Source organism: Myotis davidii, unplaced genomic scaffold (assembly GCF_000327345.1).
Source record: "Myotis davidii unplaced genomic scaffold, ASM32734v1 scaffold168, whole genome shotgun sequence".
In the NCBI taxonomy this organism is placed as follows: domain Eukaryota; kingdom Metazoa; phylum Chordata; class Mammalia; order Chiroptera; family Vespertilionidae; genus Myotis; species Myotis davidii.
Window position 1 is genome coordinate 12947098 of NW_006383016.1, and position 26732 is coordinate 12973829.

The 26732-nt window shown below is 32.9% G+C and overlaps 1 protein-coding gene across 4 annotated transcripts in view; it reads right to left on the reverse strand.

The window, feature by feature from the left end:
• The window catches only part of PHF14 (PHD finger protein 14), a 153156-nt gene that overhangs the window by 47852 nt on the left and 78572 nt on the right, over positions 1-26732 (reverse strand). For 2 of the 4 annotated variants that reach the window (XM_006779066.2, XM_015558177.1), the window contains exon 17: positions 7718-7835. In XM_006779066.2, the coding sequence (XP_006779129.1) occupies positions 7718-7835 (118 nt within the window). Of the gene's footprint in view, positions 1-7717; positions 7836-11805; positions 11831-12365; positions 16649-26732 lie in introns of those variants that run through there. The other 2 variants (XM_015558178.1, XM_006779067.2) reach the window with 2 other exon arrangements.

Consider the following 26732-nt stretch of genomic DNA (forward strand, 5'->3'; position numbering starts at 1 on the left):
TGAGAAGCACTTATTTTTTTTAAAGCCATATTTTATATAAGGTTATTAGTTGTGTTATATTAAAAAATACTGTTTTGAATTATTACTTTCTAGCTTTAAAGTTAAACAAAACTTACAGTATGACACCTCAGTTATAGCACATTTAATCATATCTCCAGAATAATATTTCCTTTGGAGATCAGTTGCTATGTATTCTCCTGCTAAAGTAAACACTAAACTTTGTAGTAAAAGGAGACTATTAGATAATGGAAATCGCCCACTAGAGCTTATGAGTAAATTTATCACTACATTATGTCATAACTAGACCACAGGTTATTTAAAAAGGCAGGAAGTCTCTCTTTTGATGAACATTAACTCAAGAAAGTAGATGGATCATTAAATCTAAATCCCAAATTTCCTGTAGCAAAACTGCTGTGGTACTGAGCTTTGAGTATGGACATTGTTACCTGCAGAATGAGAAAAGAAGTCTGTGGAAATAAGCCAGAGAAGCCTATCAGAAAGACAAAAGGAAACCAGGAGAAAACAGGTTCATTAAAGGCAAGAAAGGAGTTTATAAAAAGTAGGAAGTTACCAACAGCGTCAACTACCAAAAAGAGATAGCAAAAAGATGAAGCAGAGTAATGAGGAAGATTTTGTTGTTGTTAATCCTCACCTAAGGATATTTTTTTCCAATTGTTTTTAGAGAGAGTGGAAGGGAGGGGTGGGAGTGAAGAAAGAAACATTATCACCAATTTTGAACTTTTCTCTCTGTGACTAAAATGCTTGCTTATTTTTAAAAATAAGAAGAGTTGCCATTTACTAAGTATTGCCATTAAACTTTTCACAAATGAGCAGCCTGACGCTCACTGAAGTGACGCTTGCTGAAGGTCACAGCATTAGTTACTATATGAACCCAGTTTATTTCTTTTGAAAGCTCATAACGCTATTCTCTCCATATCATATTGCATACTTTCTGAGTATTTGAAACTATTCTATTTTCTTATTCAACAATGTCTCAAATTATAAGAAATTCCATACATTTAATGGCAAATTTTTATGGAAAAAGTATTATCACTTAAAGATATAAATTGCTTATAGATACACATCCAAATTTCCGAAACGTCAAAAAATAAATGTCAAAATGTTAGTAACATGGTATAACACACTTTCACTATTTCCCCAAACTCTAGTCTATAATTTCTTATCAATCTTGGTAAGGATTCTATCAGAACATCAAGATTAGAATGTTTAAATATATTTAACTTCAGAACTCAATTCTATTAACTATCAGAGTGCATTCTTTGAATTTTCTAGCTTAGATTTGAAGAAATCTATTTTTGTTGTAGGCAAAAAGGTACTTCTTAAGTCACAATATGTAGGTTAATTTTTAACAGATAAGTAATTCTACAAAATGATGAAATAGTTAAACTAAATGTTTAATAAATTAGAAGGAATAAACTAATTTTATCTAAATCTACCATACATGAAATCTCACTCTCTCTTTTTTGAAGTTAGAATTTGAGTCTTATTCAGGGGTTACTTTCACAGCTCTGAGAATGGGCTAGCTTATATCACCTAGGACCATCATTTTGCAATGAACAGTGTCTCTCACACTTTATATACAAATACTGGAATAAGAGTTTACATAATTAATACAGTCTACATCACCTCTGAATTTTTATATTGGTATATTATAAAACCCCATTTTAACATTTCAAATACTGGGTCTTACTAACTTTTGAAAAGAGGTAATGAAATATCTTTCAGTTTAAGTCCATATTCTTAGTAGGGGCCATTTTTTCTCCAAAATAATAAAAACAAAATTTTTTTAAAACTACAGAATAATATTAAGTTGGTTATTTCTGAAAGACAACTCTATGTATGGCACCCTAGTGTACTTTGATTAATTATCTCAGTTGTGATTTAGTTTCTCATCACATATGGCATTCCACAGCATGCTATGGAAACACATCAAGCCCACATGTCATCCAAATTAGAAAATAGCTTGTTTTTTCCAGTTTGTAGTAAGTGTAACTTAATTTAGTTTTTCAATTTTGCATGTTAATATAGAAAACATTTGTCTAGTTTAGAGGTTCCAAATCATTTTCTTTATGAATATGATGCTCAAATATATAAATATGTATGTCATAAACACTGATAAATTTTACCAAGGGAAATAAGTCATATATTTTAAAAGGTTTTTAAGGAATACCTGACCATAATTTATTGAAGTAAACCAATATGCTTAATGTATATTGCACAAGCCCCATGAAAACTACCTTAAGTTACAGAACTAAACACATCAGCATAAATTCTAATTCTATTATAAAGAATAACCATAAACAATCTTTGTTTTGCTGAAAATTTTTACTTGATAAAAATATTACCTAGGGATAGGTTTCAGAAACATGTCTGGAACAATAATATAAGCAGCCTCTGTGAGCAGGCTATTATGGCAAATAGTAAGTTCAGTTCAGTATAACAACATACTCTAAAAAAAAGCACAGTGGACTTGTGAGTGGCTATTACTTTTCACTGAATTCACAAATCATGTTGCTAGTCTGAAGGTATGATATTCCTTTAGGAAGTAAGGGCTTAAAAGACATACAATTTTGCCTGCCAGGGAAAATCCAGAGTAACGGGCCACAGCTTAAACTTAGTCTAGGATAAGGTAGAACCTCATTTGGAAGTTTGTGGGTTTTATCACACAGTAGGAAGGAGGAAATCTCAAGTTTAAATTTTTAACTATAGCCATCATCAAGGATAACCAGAGTTTATCCCCAGAGTTTTAATTCTCAAACTTTGAGTAAGTCTACAAACCACAACAGATTTGTTCTATGGGATTGTAATAGAGGGCACTGCACACAACCGTTGTCCAGATTTTTACCTGCCTGTATCAGTGGAAAGGCCAATCATCACTCATAAAGCTTAATAATGTGCACTGTTGTAAGCCTTACTGCTTGTTACACAAGTGCGAGAAGAATACCAAATTAAGATGGTTAAGTGGTATAAATTTTACCTGAAAATGACTTCTCTGTCAACTGTGCTAAATTCAAAGACTTAAATTTTAACCCAATATCAGAAAAAATCCGAGAGTTCAAATGAATAGTTAAAATATTACAAAGTCCTTTTCCATGAGTCAGTTATATGCTTCAAATTTCAAAGGACCTTAAAGGATAACTCATTTTAATTTTATATTTTTCACAAATCTTCATAATACATAAAATTCAGACATTCAATTTCTAATATTTCTAGGTTGAATTAAATGTGCTCTCTTAATGTATTGCAGCAAATACTCCTTGGGGATTGTTCTGTTTCATTCTTAAAGAGGCAAAATTCTCAATGACTATTTTACTTAAAATAAATATTTATATATGTCATTTCAACATAAGTATATAGGTTATAGGATTCTAGTTGTTCAATGAAGAAAATTTGGAAAATAAAACAGAAATGAAAAAATATACTTCCCTTACTCAGGGATTTTTAATACAATGATTATCAAAAAGTACCACTTGTCTCATTTGGCATTTGTAGTTCCATAAAATCTTCCATAGGAATTTGGATGAGATTTCTATGCATATTTATGACTTATAAAGAGTAGCATACTAGAAAGATCAAATACAAGCAAACCACATGCAGGTCTCCATGCTAAGACAGCTCATCTTGTACTAGTCAGATAATGACCTGTCATGTTTACTTTATGGCTTTTCACAAAACAGAGCTTACACAAGGATGAAAAGGTAAAATCAGAACTGGCAAAGTCACTGTAAAAATGGGATGTAAATTCAAATTCTCAGTGGCACTTGTGAATATAGATGACTTGGATGAATCACTTTTAAAATAAATATTTATACATGTTCATTAACCATGTCAAAATAAGTTACTTCGTTTTGGGTGTTTCAGCCACAGAAGTTGTTTAGCTCTATATTAAGTATACCCTAGAAAAAGACTGAATAGTGAACTGTGCCCTACATCAACCAAAAAACTTGTATACATATATGCATAACCCCTGGACACAGACAACAGGGTGATAGAGGTCTAGAGCAGGGGCAGGGGCATGCGGGGGTGGGGAGGGCGAGAAGAACCCTTTTTTCTCTATTCCTGGTTGGTTAGAGTGTATCTCATCTGCCATGCCACTTTTGGCCTTACAAAGAATATCCTATTACTTTTAAAAAAAGACTGAATAGTGAACTGTGCCCTACATCAACCAAAAAACTTGTATACATATATGCATAACCCCTGGACACAGACAACAGGGTGATAGAGGTCTAGAGCAGGGGCAGGGGCATGCGGGGGTGGGGAGGGCGAGAAGGGTCAATGGGGGGAAGAGGGGACATATGTATTACTTTCACCAATAAAGATTTAATGTTTAAAAAAGTAAAACCTTTGCCTGAGATTATAATTTTCAATATAACTTTTAAATTTTAAATAAACTTTATTAAAATAAGTTAATTTACTACCTCAAAAAATACAATATTGTCTATCTTATATGTAAGTATACATTGTAATTTTTAAGTGTCAGCTAAAGTTTAATTTGGGTTTTGCATTGTGTGTATTTGTTTTACAATTCTAAAAAAGTTACTTTTTAGCTTGAAAACTTTAATAACTGAAGAATTCATAAAACAGTTATTATTCCTGACTGCTTTTAATTTGAGGAGCTTATAAAAAATATAAACATCCACCCTTAGTCCCTCTCTCTCTCTCCTTCCTGAACAATTCAGTCTAAAAGCCATCAAGTTATGGTAAACAAAGCAGGTATCAATGTAGGGTGGAGGTAAAGGGCGAAAGAGATTAGTTTTGTGTCAGGGGATTAATCATGTAAGGATATACAGGGTGTCCCAAAAAATGTATACGCAGTGTATATACAGTGTTTATTAAAATAGATTTCATTTTCAAAATGTAATAGAGTCTAGCTATCAGCTGTTAAGTGTGTGACAGCATTATGTCTAAAATTACAATGTATATACATATCTTATCAAAATGTGTCACAAAGACACAAAGTGAGCAAATGCCAACAGATTTGCTCAGTGTAGGGCAAACCTTCAATTTGTAAAAAGTACAGTATCTGTGAAGTGCAATAAAAAGAGATATACCTGTACATACATCTAGTCTTTGGCACTGTCTACAGAGAAGAGCTAGTAGGAGGAACATCCCATGTTGCTCATCTAGTACCCATTATCTTACTTTCTAAATACCATTCTCTACTACGAGGAACCCTTGGAGAAATATCTGGTTCCAGGAGTAGGGGGATGGGAAGTGCAAATTGAGCCTGGAACATTTTTAGTAAGAATATACTCAAAGACTGCTGTTCATGTCCAAAGGACACAAATGCCAAGTTGAAGAGACAGACATCAGCCTGAAGAGAAGCCATTCACCAAATTTGGGACAATTTGAACATCAAATAAGAATAAAGCCACAGGGGGAAAAACAGAAAATGAAAATTTGATGAGGAATAAGATATTTAATAGTTTCAAGGCCCTTCCCCACAATTTACTTATTAATTAGAAAAAGGAAGAGAATGGAGAAGACTTCCAGATAACTCCTTGATTCGAGTAATTAAAGTTAACATCACCAGCTATGGTTCAAATCAAAATGTGTCACCTGATAGAAAGTATACTGCAGCATGTCAAAGATACGTAACTGCTCTGTAATCTTCAAAAGTGGTAAGATAATAAAAGTCAAAAATTGTCGGACAAAGATTAGAGACTAAAGAAACGTGAAAACTAAATGCAGCAAGTGATTCTGTACTGGATCCTTTTGCTATAAAGGACATTACTGGGCAAATGGCAAAACTTGAATGGGGTTTGAGGATTATATGGTAATAATGTATCAACATTCATTTCCTGATTTGGGGAGGATATATTTTTGATATGTAGGAGGATGAAAACACACTAACAGATGTAAAGCAGAGGTGTGACAAATACACTTTCTGAAAGATTACTCAAGTAGCAGTATTAGGACTATGGTCTTCAAATACTAAAAATATCTAAATAGCTTTTCAATCACTGGACAAACAGTTTAGCAAATACAATGCACGTTTTCTAACAATGTGCCATCCTAATGGATTTCCATTCAGAGTTCAAAGACCTACTTAATCCCTAGTAGAGAGGAAGAAACAAAAACCAAAAATGCCTACTCTTCTCCATGGCTACAGGCACTTAACTGCATTTCGGAAATGTATGATGCACTCCCAAACTACGTGAAATATGTCCCCTTGCGTTTTCAATATCCGTTACTATATAACTTAACAAAGCCACTCTTTGTGTTTAATATAATGCTACAAATTTATAGTAGTATAGAGCCTTTCAAAAGAATGTATGCAAAAATACATATTTATAAAAGGCAATAAATCCTTTTTCAAAAATTGCTTTCCTAATTTGCTTGTTAAGGTTAGGAGGAAACCCTAAACAAAAACAAAACAAAACAAACAAAAAAAACACTTAAAAAATTATTTTAGACTACAAAGAGTCCCACAAGAAAACTATTTAAAATATATAGTATGCCACTATTTGTTCATTTAAATTCAATTTCTGGAAAGCATTTTAAAATTATGCAATAAAACCTTTTGATATTAAATATGCTCCCTCTTAAATCTGGGTCTTAATAAAATTAATGGAAAATAATTCTTGATATTGTATAGTTTAAAACCTCATGCAAAATGTTTTATTTATTATTAAATAAAATGCCTATGTTCTATGTTAATAATTATTGTACAAACATATAAACTTTTAATGAATATGTTACTTTATAAGACCTTTAAATATTTTTTTCTGTAAAACTATCTTTAATAAATAAACATTTACAGATGGCCTCTGTGGTAAGCTGAAGCAAATAATTTTAGCTATTGACAGAAAGAATACTTTTGATTCCCTGATTATATAGAAATTCAGTATCAATTTTAACTTACTCTAGGACAGATAAAAGCATATAAGTGGTATTTTAAAAAAGATGGTTTGATGTCCATATTACAATAGACAGTTAAGGAAGAACAATTTGATTAACCCACAGCTGACCAGAATGTCTTAATTCAAATATATTCAATATTTCTGTCAAATGAACCAAAGCATTAGGAGTCCAGCTACTCACACACTTTCAAGAAACACAATAATCTTAAACTGTAGATTACCACCACTTAAGGGTATAATAATGATATACAAAAGACATAACTTTAATAGTTTATTTCTTGAAATAAACTATTAAAGACCTTATTAGAAATGTCATCCTTCCTACTTAGCTAAAATATCAGAAATGAATTTTAGAATATAAAAACTAGTTTAAAAAATACAGATCATATAAACATTCACAATATACTTATTTATGATAAGATGAGTCATCTACAAAATAAAACTGGATTTTGCTGATTATTCTTTTAGTTAACATTTATACATATGACTCAAGTCAGAATTTCCCTGTTATTCCCTACTCCCCAGGTGTGGTAAATTAGGAGAGGGTGACTTTTTTGGCTACCATAGCACTATTTAATCTATTACAATAATAGAGACCATACAAAACAGCTAAAATATTTCATAGAGGAAATTTATATAATTTAGTAGAGCTATTTATCCTTAACTTAAGGGCAATAAAATCACTGTGGCAATATATTTTTTTAATTGCATTAGATTAAAATATTAACCCTTCATATTCCAATTCTTTTAAAGTTAGGAAGCTGATGGTAGATATAGAAAAGCCATCAAAATGAAGGGAAACAATACTTTTCCTTATCGGCTTTCCCCCTTACCTTAGAAGATGAAGAATCACACTCCTGACATATCCATCCATAACCTGTTTGTTTAGGAGACTTTTTCAAAGGAGGATCCAAACAGCCAAAATGGTAGCACAGTCTGCATTCATCACATCTGCAGGGTAAACAGATTGAAGGTGTATCTAAATAGTATTTTAGAAAGCATCTTTTTCAAAGACAAATAGCAAACGACTGCCCCTTTCAACTTTATCATTGTTAATTCTACCTTTAGCTCACAAGATTATTAAATTAGTGTTTATGACAAAAACAATCTAAACCTAAAATAATGGTAGGAAAAACAAAATATAACAAATTTAACAAATGATAAAAAAAATATCTTTCAGAACACTTTGTAATAGAAATGTTAAGGGCATATGAATGAATATATGTGTTTAAAACTAACACAATTTTGATTTTGAACTTCAAGAATTAATCATTTGCCCATTAGATAGCTTAAAAACATGATATGATACATATAATTCAAGATTATGAATTCAATTCACTACATTGTGATTATTCTAAAAATTTTTAGACCTCTAAGCAATTCTACAGGCTATGTACACTAATCTGTAATCAATTCTATACAATTTATATCTCATCACTCTTTCTCAAAGTTAATGTAGATTATAAATAAACTTTCCAAATTTTATAGCATGCTATCACAATCTATAGCAAATAAAAATCATTCTAAGAACTATATGTAATTTTCTCAAAATTTACCTGTCACTTTTTCTCAGTGTATTTGGTTTTCAAAGGGCTTCCTAGTACATTTTAAATCTTTTTAATAAATGTTTTGATAGTGTCTTTGCCACCTATGATGTACAAAATCTAAGAAAACTATCATACCTATTCTTCGTTTCAGACAATCTCATCCTGCTGACAATGAAGAAAGATCTGTATTATTTCAGTGTCTTATAAAAATAATTTTTTATCAGTTGGAATGACATGACCAAAATTTAACAACAAATAACAAAGATGTATACATCTTATAGAAAGACTAATATTCCTCCCTTTCTTTGTGCTCTTTTTAAGTAAAAAAAAAAATACTTTCTCCAAATCAATCTGTCAGATTCTCTTCATATATTGTTTCTGTTACTGATTGAAAACTTTAAAGTTGAGATATCCACAACTGAGAAACCAAGGGGAAAATTATAGGGCCCACGTTACTTGAATATATACTAACTACTAGTTAATAACCTTTCTTAGAAAAAAGGGGAAACAGCTATTTTTATACACAACACACAAAAACTGTTATTTTTCTAAAATCATAATAAACAGGATTACAAATATACATTTATACTAAATATTTCATATAATGCTACAAAACCCAATCTCTCAAAGACCCATTTTAGGAATCAAGAGTTTTCAGAAAAGTTAGCAACTTAGCCAAGTTATTCAGGTATAAAGAAGCTTAAAACACAATTATATGTCATAAACTTATGCATGTCTTCCTCTACAACATTCTCCTTATGAGACTCAAGAAATGGAGTTACGGGGGAAAAAAGTTTACTGTGATAATTCTAGCTATGAAAAAAATAAAATCAAATAAGAATAACAGTACTTTATTTACTATGCCAGTATTATAAATGAACCATCCAAATTATATTTAAAAGCAGTTAAAATTTTAAATATCTGTGTTCTGACATTAAGAAATAACAGATAATACTAGCTAACATCAAATATAATACAGACTAAATGACAAACCCACACAATTTATGTTCTTTCTTCTCAATTCAAATTATTTAGCTTTCAATAGTTAAAATTTCTGTTAAACATATGGATGGTTATGAGAACCTTTAGAGTATAAACATTTCTGAGTTTATGAGAATGTAGAAATTTCTAGATAGCGGAGGCCATATTCCTTCAAACAAACTAGTATTTCAATCGTCTTTGAAAGGGAAATTTGAAAAGAATCACATTCTTTACTTCAAGAAAATACATTAAACATAATTTACACACTCTCTGTCATCTCAGGGTCATGAGTATGGGTAACAGATGTTGCTATGTGTCTAACAGTGTATCAGCCTTTTGTGTTTGGAGTGAATAACATCAATCTGCTGTTCTGTCTGAATTCTTGTATTCAACATTTTTATATGTTTTCAGAGTCCTCACTTGCTTGAAAAGTATCAGCCACTGTTTGCTGATCTTGTCAGTGTATTTGTTTAAGCAGCATTTCCCCAACAGTAATTTGTTATGGATTCAGAAACCAGACCACTAACCTCATTAAGACAAATTGACAGTAAAAAGACAAAAAATGAGAATTTCTACTGAGCTAAGTATATGGACACAATTTTCAGTGACTATATTTTTTGCTTAACTTTAGGTTTTGGGGCAATGTTCCTTACAGTTCAGAATGCCAATAACCTGGGCTCTTGATAGGTGAAGGGTTAGATGTTAATGTTTTCCTAGTTCATATCAAATTACAACACAATTACTGCATATTTCCTTTATAACTGTCAAAATAACTTATACATTAAGATTTCCATTGTATAATTCAAGTCAAACACCATGATGAATATAAAGGTGAATCTTAATTCATTATTTTTTACCTTCATGTACGCAGGTGATTCTTGCTGGAATAGCTATGAACTTCCAGCTAATAAACTAAGAACAAGTTTGTTACATTGATATAGTTCCAATTTGTAGATGAGTTCAGTTAATAGTAAAATCAAGTTATCTTTCAGCTCAAGAATAAATGCAAAAGCGTAAAGAAAGGTTTATATGCTAGATTTCTCAGGATATAATGTTGAAGTATATGCCATTTGGAAATGAGCTGATCCTTACTAATGCTTTCAATAGTGACACATTTTAGAGTGACTTAGTCTACACGTGGCGCTCTGATGTATTTGTGACGGGCCCAGAGGAGAGGACGAATTTGCTTGTCTGAATTAGGGGTGATACTTATCTCAAGTTATAGCTCGCTCACCAGTAAATAAAACACTGCGATTCCAAGACTAAATTTAAAAAAGGAGTAGTTAATACACTTAGAAACTGCCAAAATCCAGGAGCGAAAATAAACAAAAACAAATAACTCAATCTTGAAATCATTAGCTCTGTTAATAAATAAAGTTACAAATGTAAGCTCTTTCTAGAAATAAGTAAAATTATTTCCATGAGGAAAAAATCTGGGTTTTTTTCTACACTAGAATATTGAAGAAATCTTTGTGCTGATAAAAATATACTGAATGACACAATGAACTTGAGCAAAATGTGCAAGAATATACCACAGACAAATGTAAGAGATATCATTAAGAATCCTAGGAATCAAATAACAATGTCAATGATGAAAACAGTGGGTTTCTTATTTCATGCACACACACACACACACACCATTTGGTAAACTTTAGCAAATTCTGTCAGAACAAATTCTGGCTATGTTACAAATTTATATCATTTTAAAAACTCAAAAATTAGAAATACATAAGGGCCTGCAATCATTCTGCTACCTAAAAGCAGAGTTGAAGTAGTTAGTGATGAAATTATTATTGTTTGTCTCTACCTCTACTTCTTACATATACTTGGAAATACATAATTATAGCGCATATATAGTATATATTTATCAAAATAAATAGTGAATAAAATGTTTTAAAAATCTTTTGCAAAAGCAGTCATTGACCCACAAAAGCATAGTGATATAATAATATACTTTATTAAATAATGCAAATGTCTATGTAATAAAAACAGACTATAATACCAATAGCACATATGTTAAATAGGAAGGAAATGTCTTAAAATACTCAAAGAGAATATAAAACGAACCTGTAAAGAAACACTGTGAAATTTTTAATAAAATGCAAACTAGATGCTTAAAGAAGTATCCTTTAAACATCTAATAAATAATGTACACATTAACACTATAGGGCACTCTAAAATTACAATTTTAAATGAGTTTAAATGAATCCCATTTATAAGATAAAAGGAAAACTGATTGTTTAATTAGATTCTTATTAAATACAATTTCCTAGGCATCAGATTAATAATGGATCCAGATAATAAAGCAGCTATATATATGGCCTTTTACACAATAATTTAACAAAATGCAGTGAGCAAATAAACATATTTCTATATGTATTTAAAATACTTACTTAGCACATGGTTAAGTATAGCACCCTAGACAAAGAAGAGGAAGAAAATGATTTATGTTCATATGTCCTATGATCCATATAAAAAGCAATCGATCATGTTTATCTGATTGCTGAGAATATACATACAATTCAAAGAGAGACAACTGATTTATTTCCTCCTGTGCCCAAGAAACAGGCTAAAAACCAATGTCCCAAAGGGTTTCATTAACTCCCCTAATATCCAGTTGATAATTTCACTGGGAGAGTACACTAAATAACTACTTTTTAAACTAACAGAAACAATTAAGTGCATGTCCCTATGCATATAATTTGTAAATAAATGTCAGGAAGAAGCGATATCCCCAACATGTGATTTGAAAAGGAATGTACTTTTTTTATGATCAAGTTGATCCATAATCAAGCTATTTTTTATGTCATGAAAACATTTTATTAGATCCCTTCCAGGTCTATATGGAGTAAAATACAATACTGACTCTAAACATAGATACTATTACATCTGTTCACTTAAAAAAAAAAAAAAACAAAAAAAGAAACAAACACCACCCTAAATACTGAGAGAATTCATAGATTGGATTTTTTTACTTTTCCATCATTCCATGTATAAGTTCTATACAAGAAAGATAAAAAGAATTGGTCTTGAATATTAACATTACTTAAACAAAATCTTACTAGCAGCTTAAACACCTACACAGATCTGTCAACCAGGAGGGAAAGATTCTTTCATTGAACAGTAACCAATTACTGCAGTTACTCATTTTAGAAGATGGAGAAGATGCAGGTCTGTGGCCCTTGAGTTAAATCACTTTTAACATAATACAAATACGCACAAAATTCTGCATTCTACAATATCAGAGTAACATTTAATATCAATAAAGACATTTTTTCTTTTATTTTACAATCAGTGCAAACCACTTATATAAGCATTTTCTAAACAAAATAACTAGAAAATGTCTTTATAGCATATTTCACAAATATAAGACTAATGTGAAGGCCTTACACACTTTTTTCATTAGTGCCACTATAGACTTTTACCACAGCCAGTAATGAATGAAAGAGTGGTAAGAAAGACAGAACTATTTTTTATACATGAAAGTATATTAATTGGAAAAATATATGGATAATTATCAAAATCCTAATTCATATTTAATGATCACTTAAATAACAAGATCACTCCAGTTAGCTACATCTGCACAACCAGGTTACAAGATTAAAAGTGAAACAAAAAAATGAAACATGAAATCAGAGAATTCATATAAAAATACACAGTAAGGTCAACTACCTCTTCACAGCATGAGAGAATGATTCGACATTTCCATACCTGAGACACGTCTGCTTTGTTCTTTAATAAACTGATCTCCATCTGCTCAGGCCCCTGGAAATGTTTTAGCCGTACAGCCTGCTGTGCTCAAGCCCCACATAACTTTGTATTTACCTGTTCATAATTAACTCATTATGCCCTAATCAATAGTGTAGATCTTCATTTTACAATGTAAATCAGATAAATGAGATAATGGCTGGGGGTCAATCTCATTTTATTTACAAAGCCCAGCGTGAGCATCCAATTTCATTATTTCTTATGTGCCTGAACAGCAGTGAATCTTATCAGCAGACCTGCAGAAAGTCTTCGGGGGGAGTGCTGGGAGAAAGAGGTCTACGTTTTTATTAAGGATGTATTTGCAAAGCATGTCCATCTCAGAAATATTTTTATGCACAATCCTTAGTATACGTAAAACTTAAAGTGCTGACTCAGATTACAGAAAAAGATTTCTGCCTTCATATGCCATACAGCACTAAAGCTGAATCTCTTATACAATTTACAACCCATCAAAAACTATTTCAGAAAATAAAATTAACAATATTAATACTTCATTCTGCTGCAGAGAGTCCTTCTAAATTCCTTGAATAGATTTTGGAGAAATATTCATAAAATATGCCATACTGTAAATCAAGCAAAACAGTGGTAACTTTTATCAAATAAAGAATATTAAGTGTTTAACAAGGGGGGGGGGCAGAGGGGACATCTGTAATAGTCTCAACAATAAAAGATTAAAATAAAAATAAAAAGAGAGTGGTCTCATTAAGTAGTAGAATATAAAACCAGGAAAATACGATAATGGGGGTGAATATTCTTATTGTTTATGGTCAGTAATCAGTTTTTAATATCAAATGTAAAATTAGATAAAAATTAAAGAAACGCATAATTAACAAAGATATTTAATGATACAGAAATATCATTTCTAAATTTAAGATGGATAAAGGTTAAGGCTAAATTTTGTTTTCATGTTCAAATATCCTAATTTCAAATCTTTTTTCAAAAAGAATTAGTGAATTATGGATGAAGATACATGTTTCTTGATTCATTTCTGAATCTAAAATATTGCTTCCCTCATAATAGGTATAAAATAAACATTTAACTGAATTTATGAAAATGAAGAAATGATATTGTATGTGTTGTACATGAAACTACCACAAACATTTTTATACGGAAACAAATATTTTTTAAAATGTAAGGGCCTTTTTAAGGCTATTAAAACAACAATCAATCAGTGTCAATCACAGCACAATGATTCTTTCAAAAATATATACAAATGGTTCTCAAAGTGGTGTCCCTGGCCGGCAGCATCGGCATCACCTGGGGATTGACAGGAATGCACATTTTCAGGCCTCACTGCAAACCCACTGCATCAGAAACTGCTGGGAGCCAGGAGGAGGGAGTGAAGCAGGGAGAAGGCAGGGGAGGAGGGAAATGTGGCAGAAATCCTGACGCACTGTAAAGGCCGAGAACCACTACTGTATACTACCATGTCATTCTTGTATTCCAGTCATTTAATTTCCTTTCTGATATTTTAGTGTTTTTTCTTTCACTGTTGCATAACAAACGGCCATCATTTATCTATTGTGCAGTTTTCTCTCACATTTGTCTGTGAATCGGTCCATATTTTATTAAGCACATATTAGTATTTTCTTTGAATAGCAACTGGACCATTATGGTAAAAATTAATTTTGTACTGTGAAAGCATTTAGATTATCTGGAGAAAGTGTTTTTTACTCCCTTCAGAAGTTCTCTTATTCCAAATACCTGTTTCTAGGACCAATAATTATGAGTTATGCAGTTTATATTTGTGATGGGTGACAAATATTCTTAGGGCTAGCCTATCTACCACTGAAGGCTGCAAGAGAGAGAATGATAATGTAGTATTCTAATTAGAACCAAGGTGGAAGGGATTGTGATTAATGGTTATACCAAAACCACAAGGCTTAATGATTTCTAAGGAAATCTAAAATTATCACTAGCAATTTCTCACCATATATCAAAGGAGGGCCAGGGTATAACACATTAGCACATTCTTTTCAGAAAATGGCAATGTGTAATTTTTCTTAAAATCAGCTGGAGTCCAGGCAATACTAATAATTATCAACATTAGTAAACTTATATAGTAATAAATAGTAAGTCCTTTCTTATTCTTAAAACAAAAGCTTACTGGTTTGCTATAGGTTAGTAATACTTTTCCTCCAATGTTATAAGATCTTTTGATAATCTTTAATCTCAGTTTATACATATTTTATATACATATTACTATTATCCAATAATTTGGTTGATTACTATAACTATAGATTACTAGTAACTTTACACTTGCTTTTGATTATCTATCACATTGCCTACTCTATTCCTCAAGTTTAATAAACTATTTTCAGTTGCCACTATACCTGAAAAGATGTCCAAAACCACATTTACAGATCAAGAAATTCCAAGAAGCAAGTTGACAATTTACATGTGTATGTGCATTTGAATTTCAGCAAAGAGTCTCTTCTAAATCAGTTAAAGATGGAATGATGAAATATTCAACAAATTTCTGTAGTTGCCTTAAACCTCGATCATTACAGCTTGAAGATCAAATTTAATTCTGTAAACCTCTGGAAAGATAAAGATGTTGATGAAGATCTTTCAGCTGGCAACTTGTATAGTCAATAAGCTTTGTATCTCCTTGTTTCTTAACCTCATCCTTAAGGTTGAAAAAATAAAATTATACTGAATACAGAAAGTTTGTATTATGTCAATAAGGACTGAATAAATTTGGGCATTACTAAAAAATATCTAGAGATCAACACAGACATACTCTTACTTAGGAGCTTCAAATCTGAAGTTGTAAAAATTTCATGCTAATAATATCAGCGCTTTCACACAATGAGTCAAAACTAGAATACATATGCTTTACAAGTCTTTCACTCCTACTGAATATGATAAATAGAAATAATGTTTAATGGAAGAGTCTATAGTTGTTTCTCAATGTAGCATTTCATATATGAATATATATATTGAGTTGGATAAAGCAGAATAGCAGACTAATGGAATGCATTGTCTTTCTTGTTTGTTACTGGTAGTGATCAACCACAGTAATAGCACATTGCAGTTAAGTCCCATAGGCTTCCATAGCTCTTCAGTAAGTCCAAATACTGTATATCATCATTTGCCAAAGAAGCAAGAGGGAAAAACATTACTTAATAGGACAATTCTGACCAGACGTTAGCTAGTATTTTTCAACAATGCACATATCAAATATTCCTGATTAGTGCAAAAAAAGAAAAAAAGTCCACGCAGGCAAATTAAATGCCTTGTCAGTCCAGGTAACAAACCAATCAATTACATTCTATCCAAACCTGACAAGCAAAGGCAACTTTTTGCAGTGATAAGCTTATGGGAAGGACAAGATAGCTGTTCTCCTTTACTTTATGTACTCTATTGAGAGTGTTATCCACATTTTTAAAATCACACTTATAAAAGAGGTTTCCAGGATTGCCTCCGAGGATGAGCTGTGGCAGAGTTGGGTCTCATGAAGGGTATCTACACAGTAAAGTGATAAGAAAAGAACATTAACATTTAAAGATCATAGCACTCTGCACTATGTCTTACGAAACATACTAACAACACCACAGTAGATTCAAATAACATATGATCTGGTGCAAAGAGATACATACCCTAAACCTAAATGCCGAGATCTTGTGTAGGGTTTTTACTAGTTAAAATGGAACAAATTTTTCACTTGAAACATTTAGTTGCCTCCTCTTTAATTATTATTACTTTTAGTTGTCAGAATAAGTCTATCTTACTAAGACAAAACAAAAATAAATGATGAAGGGTTTGTATTTACATAAGCAAACATGTATTTGCTTAATAAATGTCTTGAAAAATAGCAGTGTGCTATTTTTTTTCATTAAATATGGCATTTTAACAACCCTTGAGAAAGCATGTAACTGACTGTGCTGAAAACAAGCACACCTAAACCAATATGTACAGGGCTGGTTCCACCCAACTCCAGAGTCTTAGGGAGTAAATTTTCAAGTGTTTCTTATTCCCTGTGCCAACACTGTCTTCTATTAAAAAAAAAAAAACACAAAAAACTATACCAGAAATGTTCGGTTACAACCGTGAAAATTATATCCCTAACTAGCTATTTTAGAGGATTGTGCAACAAGAACAGAGAATACAACACACTGTCAATACCTGGTCATTGATTATAAATGCACCAATTTTAGCCAAATTTTCAAAACTCAAACACTTGCATTTCTTTCTCAAGACTTTCTCTAGTGTTTCTTGGACTGATTTCCCCTATTAACATATATCCGTTTGCTACCTTTGTTCCTTTACTTTCAGAGGAGAAATTTTAAGTGCCTAGTGATTAGAATATTTTTTTTAACTATGGTAAACATAAAAATTTATCACTTTACTCAGATACTTATATTAGTGTAGATGAAGGGAAATTGGCAAGTAGTCACACATCATAGAAAAAGTTCATTTTCATATTTAACTATTAGAGAGATGTGTTTAATGCTTCTAAGTTTCATTGAGAAAAAGAAAGTGAAAAGTGGCACAATCACAGACAAACACAGCACTACTGAGAACAGCTACCATGCTGAACTGGGTAACCGCCAAGGAAAGCCAAAACAAAAGTGTACAAGGAAAATAAAGAATATAACGGGAGAGTTTTCGGAGAAATGTACTTATCGACACATGAGAAATAGAGTTGAATCCACTTGCTGAATAACAGGAAAATAGATAGGAAGAGTTTAATTCCCTTGTTGAACAGTTACATGTGCTAACTTTTCTCAGTGCTTCAGTCTTTCAGTGAGAGCTTTAGGCACATCCTGAATCATATGTTCTGGGCATTGCTTTGTCTATAGGTTAGGCACTACCAGGCCAGCACAATGCAAGAGGAAGCAACCACATCATTTACCATAGAAGTGCAATGAACTCTTCATTACAGGCACAAATGATGGAGACTAGCAGACAACACTGAAGATATACGTGTATTTAATTTTGATAGGAATATGAATATACATGCATTGGGACACAGGAAATCTGCTTGAACCACCATTAAATATAAGTTGACGTTTAACTTTGAAAAAAGATAAAAAGCTATCGATAGTATTCTTCCATCCTAAAATTTCACTTAATATTCCAAATGTCCCTTAAAGCCAGAGTAAGCAATGTGACTTCCCTGGCTGCTATCATCCTGGTATAAAAGACTTGCCGTCTTGTACTTGAGAGATCAAGTTTTAGCTTTGTCTTCATTCCCTATGAACTTAGTATGCTTACTTACAAATTAATGCAGAAAAACTGAAATTAAATAATTTCAAAGGACTGCTCTGATATATGCACATGTAGTCTGTACCTTATATAGTTGGAATTTTGCCTGCTAAGAAGAAACATCTACTTCTTTTCCCCCCATGATGTCAAACATGCTACAGCAGTATAGTTGGTGAGGCAGTATGCCTTCAAGAGCATGAGCTACTCAGTTACGACTGCCTAGACTCACATACCAATTATGCCATTTTTAGTTGTGTGATCAAGGACAAGTAATTCTTCTAATTTTCCTCACCCATAAAGTAGGTGAGGAAATCAACACCTATTTTATGGGGTGGCTATGAAGATTACTTGAAATAAAATACAAAAGGCACCAGCACATTGGCCCATAATAAATAAGCACTCTATAAATCTCAGCAACCAATATGAAGAACAGTAGATTTATCAAACACTATAGAAGCGTTCAGTGGAAGGGAAAAAACTCTATTCTACTACATCATTTATATAGTATAATTTCAATATATAATTGGAATAATTTATATTTCATGATGTTTAGTGTCTATGTACCTCAGTTACCTAATCTCCAAAATGGAGATGTGAAACCTCACAGGACTACTGAAAAAACTGAATGAGCTAATACACTTAGCAGAGAATAGAGTCTGGGAGATAGAAAGGTCTAACATTAGCTTTATTTTAATTCTCAGTTGATAAAGTCTTTAAAATAATATGTCTGGGTTTAATTATAATTAAAAATATAAGATTTTTACACATTATGACCTAGATATCAAAATCTATCAACTCCAAAATGTTTATCCAATCTTATTTTCAATTTCTGTTCACCTTTAGTTTTATTTCATATGTCCAAAACTATACAAAAATAATACAAATCAAAACATTGTTACAGGAGGAACAGCTAAAAAGGATGTTTGATTTTACAAAAAGAAGAGAAATAAGAAGAGAATATACTGCAGGTCATCTAAAAACATTTCATTGAACATAGTTTCATTATAATGTGGTTAGGATGTGTGGGAACTTAAATCTTGTTTATATCAATTAATCCATGGTAAAACTGGTTTTGCTTTCATTTAAAGTCGCAGTACCTATCCATGGCATTATTGAGGACATGACAGTAGCAATTGGTTTCTAATACTAGAAGCTGGATTATGCTTGTTTTGTATAATTCCAAGCACTGAAATTATTGAGAGACCTGTCAGCTCTATTGGAGAGAAAAACTGCCAATGGTCTGAACTGCCACAAGATGGAATATGTTACCTACTTCTATCCCCGGCAGGAGCTCCTTCCTTGTCACCTAGTAGTGATACTGGGCAGATAATTCAAGTCTCAGATGAATAATGGGATAACAGAGGTGGAGAGCATTTTCAGGACTGTATAGTGTTTGTTTTGGCATCTCTTTGAGTTATAAAAGTTACAAAATTTTAGAAAAAATGAGGTTGAGCCCGCATTTAACAAATGAGAAGATAACTTTAGAAGTAACTTAATTCAAGGCCATTCATCTAGAATTGGGGCTACTGTGCCAGTCTTTCCAAACAACTGAGTATATAATAAGTAATCCCTTCTTTAAAAATTAGCAATATTAACACACTGCAATTAAAAATAATTTTTAAATTACAAAAGCAAATTTTACTCAAAACAAATGAGTGAAATGAGAAACATTTCATTGCTATATGTGCTTAAAATTATGATGTTTACTACTCTAAAATTGTATACTCCAGAAATACCACACTTCACTATGTAATTAATGTATACTATGTTCAGGCTTCTGTTTTCTTTACTTTTAATAATTAACTTTATTTTTTTAATTTTAAAAATTGAAATGTTAACACATAAGATGAAAAATAGTAAGGAGGGTGTTTTATCTTGAAGGCTGTTTGCTGGGTTCTGTTCTGAAAGAGCTGCATTCAATACCAGTCTTTGCAGGTGACACTCATCATGATCTCCGCTACTCAAATTAATAATCACTGGGCCTGGTTGCAAAGAATAATGCAAAAAGGATATTCAAGTAGAATCTGCAGACGTTTCGTGATTACTTCTGGTATTACATTTCTCATCGTTCATAACCTGATGATCATTTATGACAGATACTGGGAGTCGCATGGGCCAGTGGCGATCCAATGAGAATTATCAGGGTGTTTCATTAACGAGGATCAAATTGATGCCTCAAAAAGAGAAACCAATGGACACCACCTCAGGATGGTCTTAAATTAAATCTGGACACCTTTGGGCTTTAGGGCCTTTTTAAAGTTTCTTGAGCATTTTTTAAGTAGAAATAAATTCGGGCTTCCAAAACAATTATGAATCATGAAAAGTTATTAAAAGATTTAATGTTTCAATAGGTTTTGAAAGTCAAGGGATGTCACACATTAAATACTAAATCTGTGAGACAGGCTAACCATTCCACACATCTAACAATAATCAAATCAACTTAATTATAAAAGAAAAATTACACTAAGTAAACATTTCCTTTTTAACCCAAATTTTATCAGAATACCACCTTAATAAGAAAAATTAAGTGGCAGTTTGGCTACTTTCATTATATAAATACAAATATTTTGAAAATTAAACATCTCTTCCCTAATTTTCACTAATAGACAAAGTTATTTAAAAATAACTTTTAAGTAGTTTCCTTCACAAGACCCAGTTTATTTTCTAATTTCCCCTTTAGAATCTCTTCTCTTCATGATGTACAATGCAGCATCGGTTTAGGTCTAATGACATTAACTTAAATCAGTGACCATAGTTTTTATAAAGCCAGATTTATGGGAAAAGGCCACATTCTTGGTGATAGATATGGCCAAGTAATTTATAAGAACAGTTATGTAAAGAATTTGATTTTAGATGTTAACTGTTCTGTGCTATAAGACCTCTCTGTTACCCTAAATTGCTTAGTAAATGCTCAAGACAGCCTTGGAAGGATGGTTATTCAGAAGAATAAAGTAAAGAGCAGCTGATTTCAGTGGAGAATGAAGAAGCAGAGAACACATGGCCTTCTCTGAATATTAGGGAGAATACTGGAGGACTTTCCACAATGAATGGAGTTCCAATTTTGATCATTTTATCAGGCAAGAGAAAGACCCAGAGGCTAGGGAATTAAAACATATTAAGTCTACAGAATGTGGTTATACATTAGCAATAAAAATAAGGAAAGTCAAGGCAAACAGGTCCAAAGAGGGCTAAGCAAAAGTGAGAAAAACAGAAAGAAGGCAAGAGGAAATAATGAAGCAGCTAAGGTATACAGAATAATGTAGTAGAGAATAGTGAAACAAAAATTGAGAAAGGCCTCAAGGAAGCCACAAGAATGTGACAGAGAGGCAATGGATATCAAGAAATGTTATGATGGAAAATTGTTCCCAAATTATTATGACATTTTTAGTTTTCAAATAATACAGAATGGCCATATGTTTTGAAATTTTCAACAAGATCATTAAAATTGCATGAATAAAAATGTATGAAAATTCTACAAAATTATATGGATTTAGACATTTTTTATATTTTAGAAATTTTTGGTATGTATAATTTTATAACAAATAAAAATTTTAAATATATGTTTTCACTTACCTGATTTTATTTTTGTAAAAATAGATGTTACTTTTTAGAACAGTTGTAGATTTACAGAAAAACTGAGCAGGTATACAAAGATTCACAAATACTTCTTCCTCCCCACACACAGCTCTTTCTTTAAATTTAAATGTTAAAAGTCTTCATTTTCACATCATAGCACCTTTGATAGGTCAGGGGTAGGGAAAAATGAAGGAGAATGACAGACAGACAGAAATAGAGGAAGAGATAAACATACCAAGATTTGGAAGTACGCACACTTCATCAATTCTTATTCAGTGCAACAATAAGGAACAAGTCGCTGAGTTAGATACATGGGATAAACACTGAACTTGGAGAATGTGAAGAGGAAAAAGATTTTCACATGAAGACTGAGCTAGCCTTCACTCTGCCTCTGGCATTGTGTGTCTTAAGGTTTTATACTACTTGTGAAGTAGTAAAATAATATTTGAAGGGAATCAGTGATACATTAGGATTTATATTATAAAACGTAGGGCAAGAGGTCTAACTAATAAGACAAGAATGTCGACAAAACCAAATCATAAAAATACTCAATGCAAAAGCACGCAGAAAAAGAAAGGAAAATGACAAAGAACAAATGGAATAAAAAGAAAACAATGCCAAGCTGGCAGATTTAAACCCAACTGTATCAATAATTACATTAACTCTAAGTAATGGAACCAATTCAGATAAAGATGGAGATTCTCAGGTTGTATAAAATATCAATTTCCAACTATACGCTGTTTACTAGAAATCCAATCCACTTTAATGTGGCCTATGTGTGCACATGTAAATATTTTAAATATAAAGATACAGATAAACAAAGGAGAATAAACGATATACCATGGAAACAGCAATCAAAAGAAAGCTGTAGTGCCTATAGTAATATCAAAGTAGGCTGCAGAGCAAGAACGTTATCTGGGTAAAAAGGACATTACATTGATAAAGGGGTCAAATCAGCAAAAAGACATAACAAAAGAGATTCAAAATGTATAAAGCAAAAACTAATAGAACTCCAAAGTGATACATACAAATCTATAGTTATAGTTGGAGATTTTAATACTCTCCTCTTAGTAATTACAACTAGATAGAAAGTAAGTGTATTATAATTACAACTAGATAGAAAGTAAGTGATATAAAAACACCTGAACAACACTGTCCACCTAGTTTTATAGGATATTCCACTCAACAACAGATGAATACACATTCCTTTCAAGTGCACATGGACCAAGATAGACCTTAATCTGGGTCATAAAACAAACCTCAATGAATTCATTTTCAAATAATACAGAACAGCCATATGTTTTAGAAATTTTCAACAAAATCATACAAAATATGTTCTTTGACCAGAGTTGAATTAATCTAGAAATCATTAACAGAAAGCCAAATGGGAAATCCCCCAAATATCTGAAAATAAAACAACATACTTCAAAATATCCCAGTAGTTAAAGAAAAGTCACAAGGGAAAATTAAAGCTTATAGTCTAAAACCTGAAAGTTTTGTTGGGCAGGACTGCGGCATTGCACTTTCTGATTATAGTAAAAAAAAGAAAATTTAAATATCAGGTCATGGTCTGTAAGAGCTATTATCAGATATTGCACTATTTCAGAGCTGTCTAGAGCCACTGTTATTGTCAATCTGGTTCATGGGTCATTGTTAGGGAAAAACATGTTTTTAACTGGTCTGACATTTTGGATGCAAAGCTTTAAATGATTCTGAAATTATCTGCATCCCTCCTTCAACATTTCATTATACCATTTTGGCCAAGAGTACTGAGTCTCCTCACTAAAATTAGCTCTATGAGTCAATGATCAGGTTCAGCTAACAGCTAACAGGGCTCTTGGTGTTATGAGGTGCCTACATAAGCACAGCTCTAGTCTAAAGACTTCCAAAAGGCCCACTCACTTGGGTTTAGATCAGTAAATACGTAAGCATATGCAAAAAAAAAAAGGGGGATGTTTACATTCTCAAGTACATTCCTATGTTGTTCACCTGTGTATATTGAGGAGTACTAAATTCAGGATCAGGCGCAAATGAATCTATATCTATCTACACCTATCTATATCTACATCTATATCTCTATATCTATATCTATCTATGCCTAAGCGACCGTTCGACCATTAGTTATGCTGTGCACTGACCACCAGGGGGCAGATGCTCAACACACAGGCATGGAAACATGGAACAGACTGATGACTCTCAGATGGAAGGAGGAAGAGGGGAGGGCAGGAAGAGCTTAACCAAAGATCTTACCGGTATATGCATACTAGAGGCCTAGTGCACGAATCAGGCCTGGCCGAGGATCAGGCCGAAACTGGCAGTCCAACATCCGCCAAAGGGTCCTGGATTGCGAGAGGGTGCAGGCCAGACCACGAGACCCCACCAGTGCACAAATCTGTGCACTAGGCCTCTAATATACAATAACTATTTGCTGAATAAATGCTTTTCTAAAGTCTTCCCCAAACAGTTAGAACTTAGTATAGTAAAAGAGTAAAGCTAAGGGCCTGGGAGAGAACTGGCATAGGTACTACTAGGTACCTAATACCTGTGAGGCTTTGTAAAACCTCAGATGCCCAAACTCCACTCCATAAATTTACAATCTATTGATTCAGGATTTCAAACAGTGGGCTTTTTGTTATAGTTTGTAATTTTTTCTATAGATGAATTGCAACCAAGCTGAACGCCACTCTCATAGGGCTTAAGCTAAAAGACTTCTGGGATAAAGCAATGATTTTCAAAGTGTAGTCCTCAAACCATCAGAATCAGCATTAACTGAGAAATTGTTACAAATACAGATTCTCTGGCACCACCTCATAACGTCCAAAACAGAAACTCTGTGGTTGTATAAGACTTCCAAATGATTTGAATGTATCCTAAAGATTAAGAAGCTCTACTTAAAGTAGTGCAAATTCAGCTGGCATGAAGGCACCACAAAGAAAGAGGAATGGAAACAAAAGCTAAAAAAGAAATAAATACACAGATAAATTAATAAAGAGGGTAGGAGACAAATTACAAACGTTCCACAGCTTTACTTAATGTGAACCAGCTAACACTCAACTAAGCAGAGACAAATATTATTTACACACAAAGATATTTTGATCACCAAAACAAAGCTTTAAAAAACCCCACAGAGTACTAAGCAATCTTATCTTAAAGATCTCCTATCTTGTCATTACATTTCTCTGGACTTAGCCCAATTAAACCAAGGACATCAACCCAATTCTTTCATTGCCTCCATTCTTATAGAATACTAGAGGTCCAGTGCATGGACTCATGCACCAGGGGGGTCCCTTGCCTGGCCTTCACTCTCACAATCTGGGACCCCTTGGGGGAGGTCAGACTGCCAGTTTTGGCCCAGTCCCCACAGGCCAGGCTGAGGGACCCCACCAATGCATGAATCCATGCACCAGGCCTCTAGTATGCATATAAAATCTTTGGTTAATCTCTTCCCACCCTCCCCCTGCTTCCCTCTGAGAGTCATCAGTCTGTTCCATGTTTCCATGCCTGTGCGTTGAGCGTCTGCCCCCTGGTGGTCATTGCACGTCATAGCTACAGGTCTAACAGTCAAATGGATGGACGATCACTTAGGTTTTTATATATATATAAATATAGATGATTTCCTATCAGACAAACCTTCAGTATCCAGAGACACAGTCATTTACTTTCAGGTAGGAGAGTTAGGATTTGATGCTCTAGTTTTGTAGAACAAATCTCTAACAGTTACTAAATAATCTAAGTTGGATTCTGCTCTGTATTTATAATCCCAAAACTTTAAATATGTTCTGGAAATTTCTCATTAAACACAACTAAAAAGAAACCTCACAACCCCCTATGACACCACTCATCTCTTGTATTTGTCTCCGAAATATAAGTATAGCCACTAACCTTTCTGTTACCGCTATCACTATTCTTTCCAGTTACAGGTATCCCCCACTTTTCAAAAGTTCAGGTTACACTACTGCACTTTTACAAATGACCTACATTAGTACCTGTTTCACTAACAGAAATAAATTCAAAGATGAGTTCTGCTTTAAAAAGATGAAGAGCAAAAATAGCATTCAGTGTTTGCTCTGCAGCAAACTGTTCATGCACCTTGAGCAGTGAAAGTGACACCACCAAGCTCCTTTCCCTAGAACAACACTCGGCATCGAGCCCCCAGAGCTTTGAACTGTGTCTGTGAGCATCTGTGCTTTATCTCTGTTTATTTTGTGTACCCGTTAGCAAGATGTGTTCTAAGGTATCAGAAAGCCGAAGAGCACTCCCAAGGGTGTTATGCTTAGCATAAAACTAGACATAATTAAGGTTTTCAAACATGGTGAATGAAATAAGGATACTGGGCAAGCATTGACCTTTCCTGCACCCACACCAAGTATTGAGTTTTTGAAAGGGCACATAGGTTTAGGGCAGGTTTTGAGCGCCTACAAAGAACTATCTGAGAGAAAAATGCATGAGGCAAAGACATCAAGCATACTGTCATTTTTCAAGTCTTCCATATCAGCCACCTTCAACATCAAGTCAGGCAGACATAGAAGACGTAGGTGTTAGTGACATATATGCCCTGATGGATTCAAACAACAATACGATGCTAATCGATAACCTTTTTTCTCTCTCTCCTACACCCAGTCTCCTGAACTTCCCACCACCCCAAACTCTATCGACTTAGCTTAGCATCACAGCTCTCAGCCCCTGCCTTCCCGATTCTGGTTGAAACTACACTGTACATACATTATTTCTACCTTATACAGACTGCATAGTTATCATATCATTC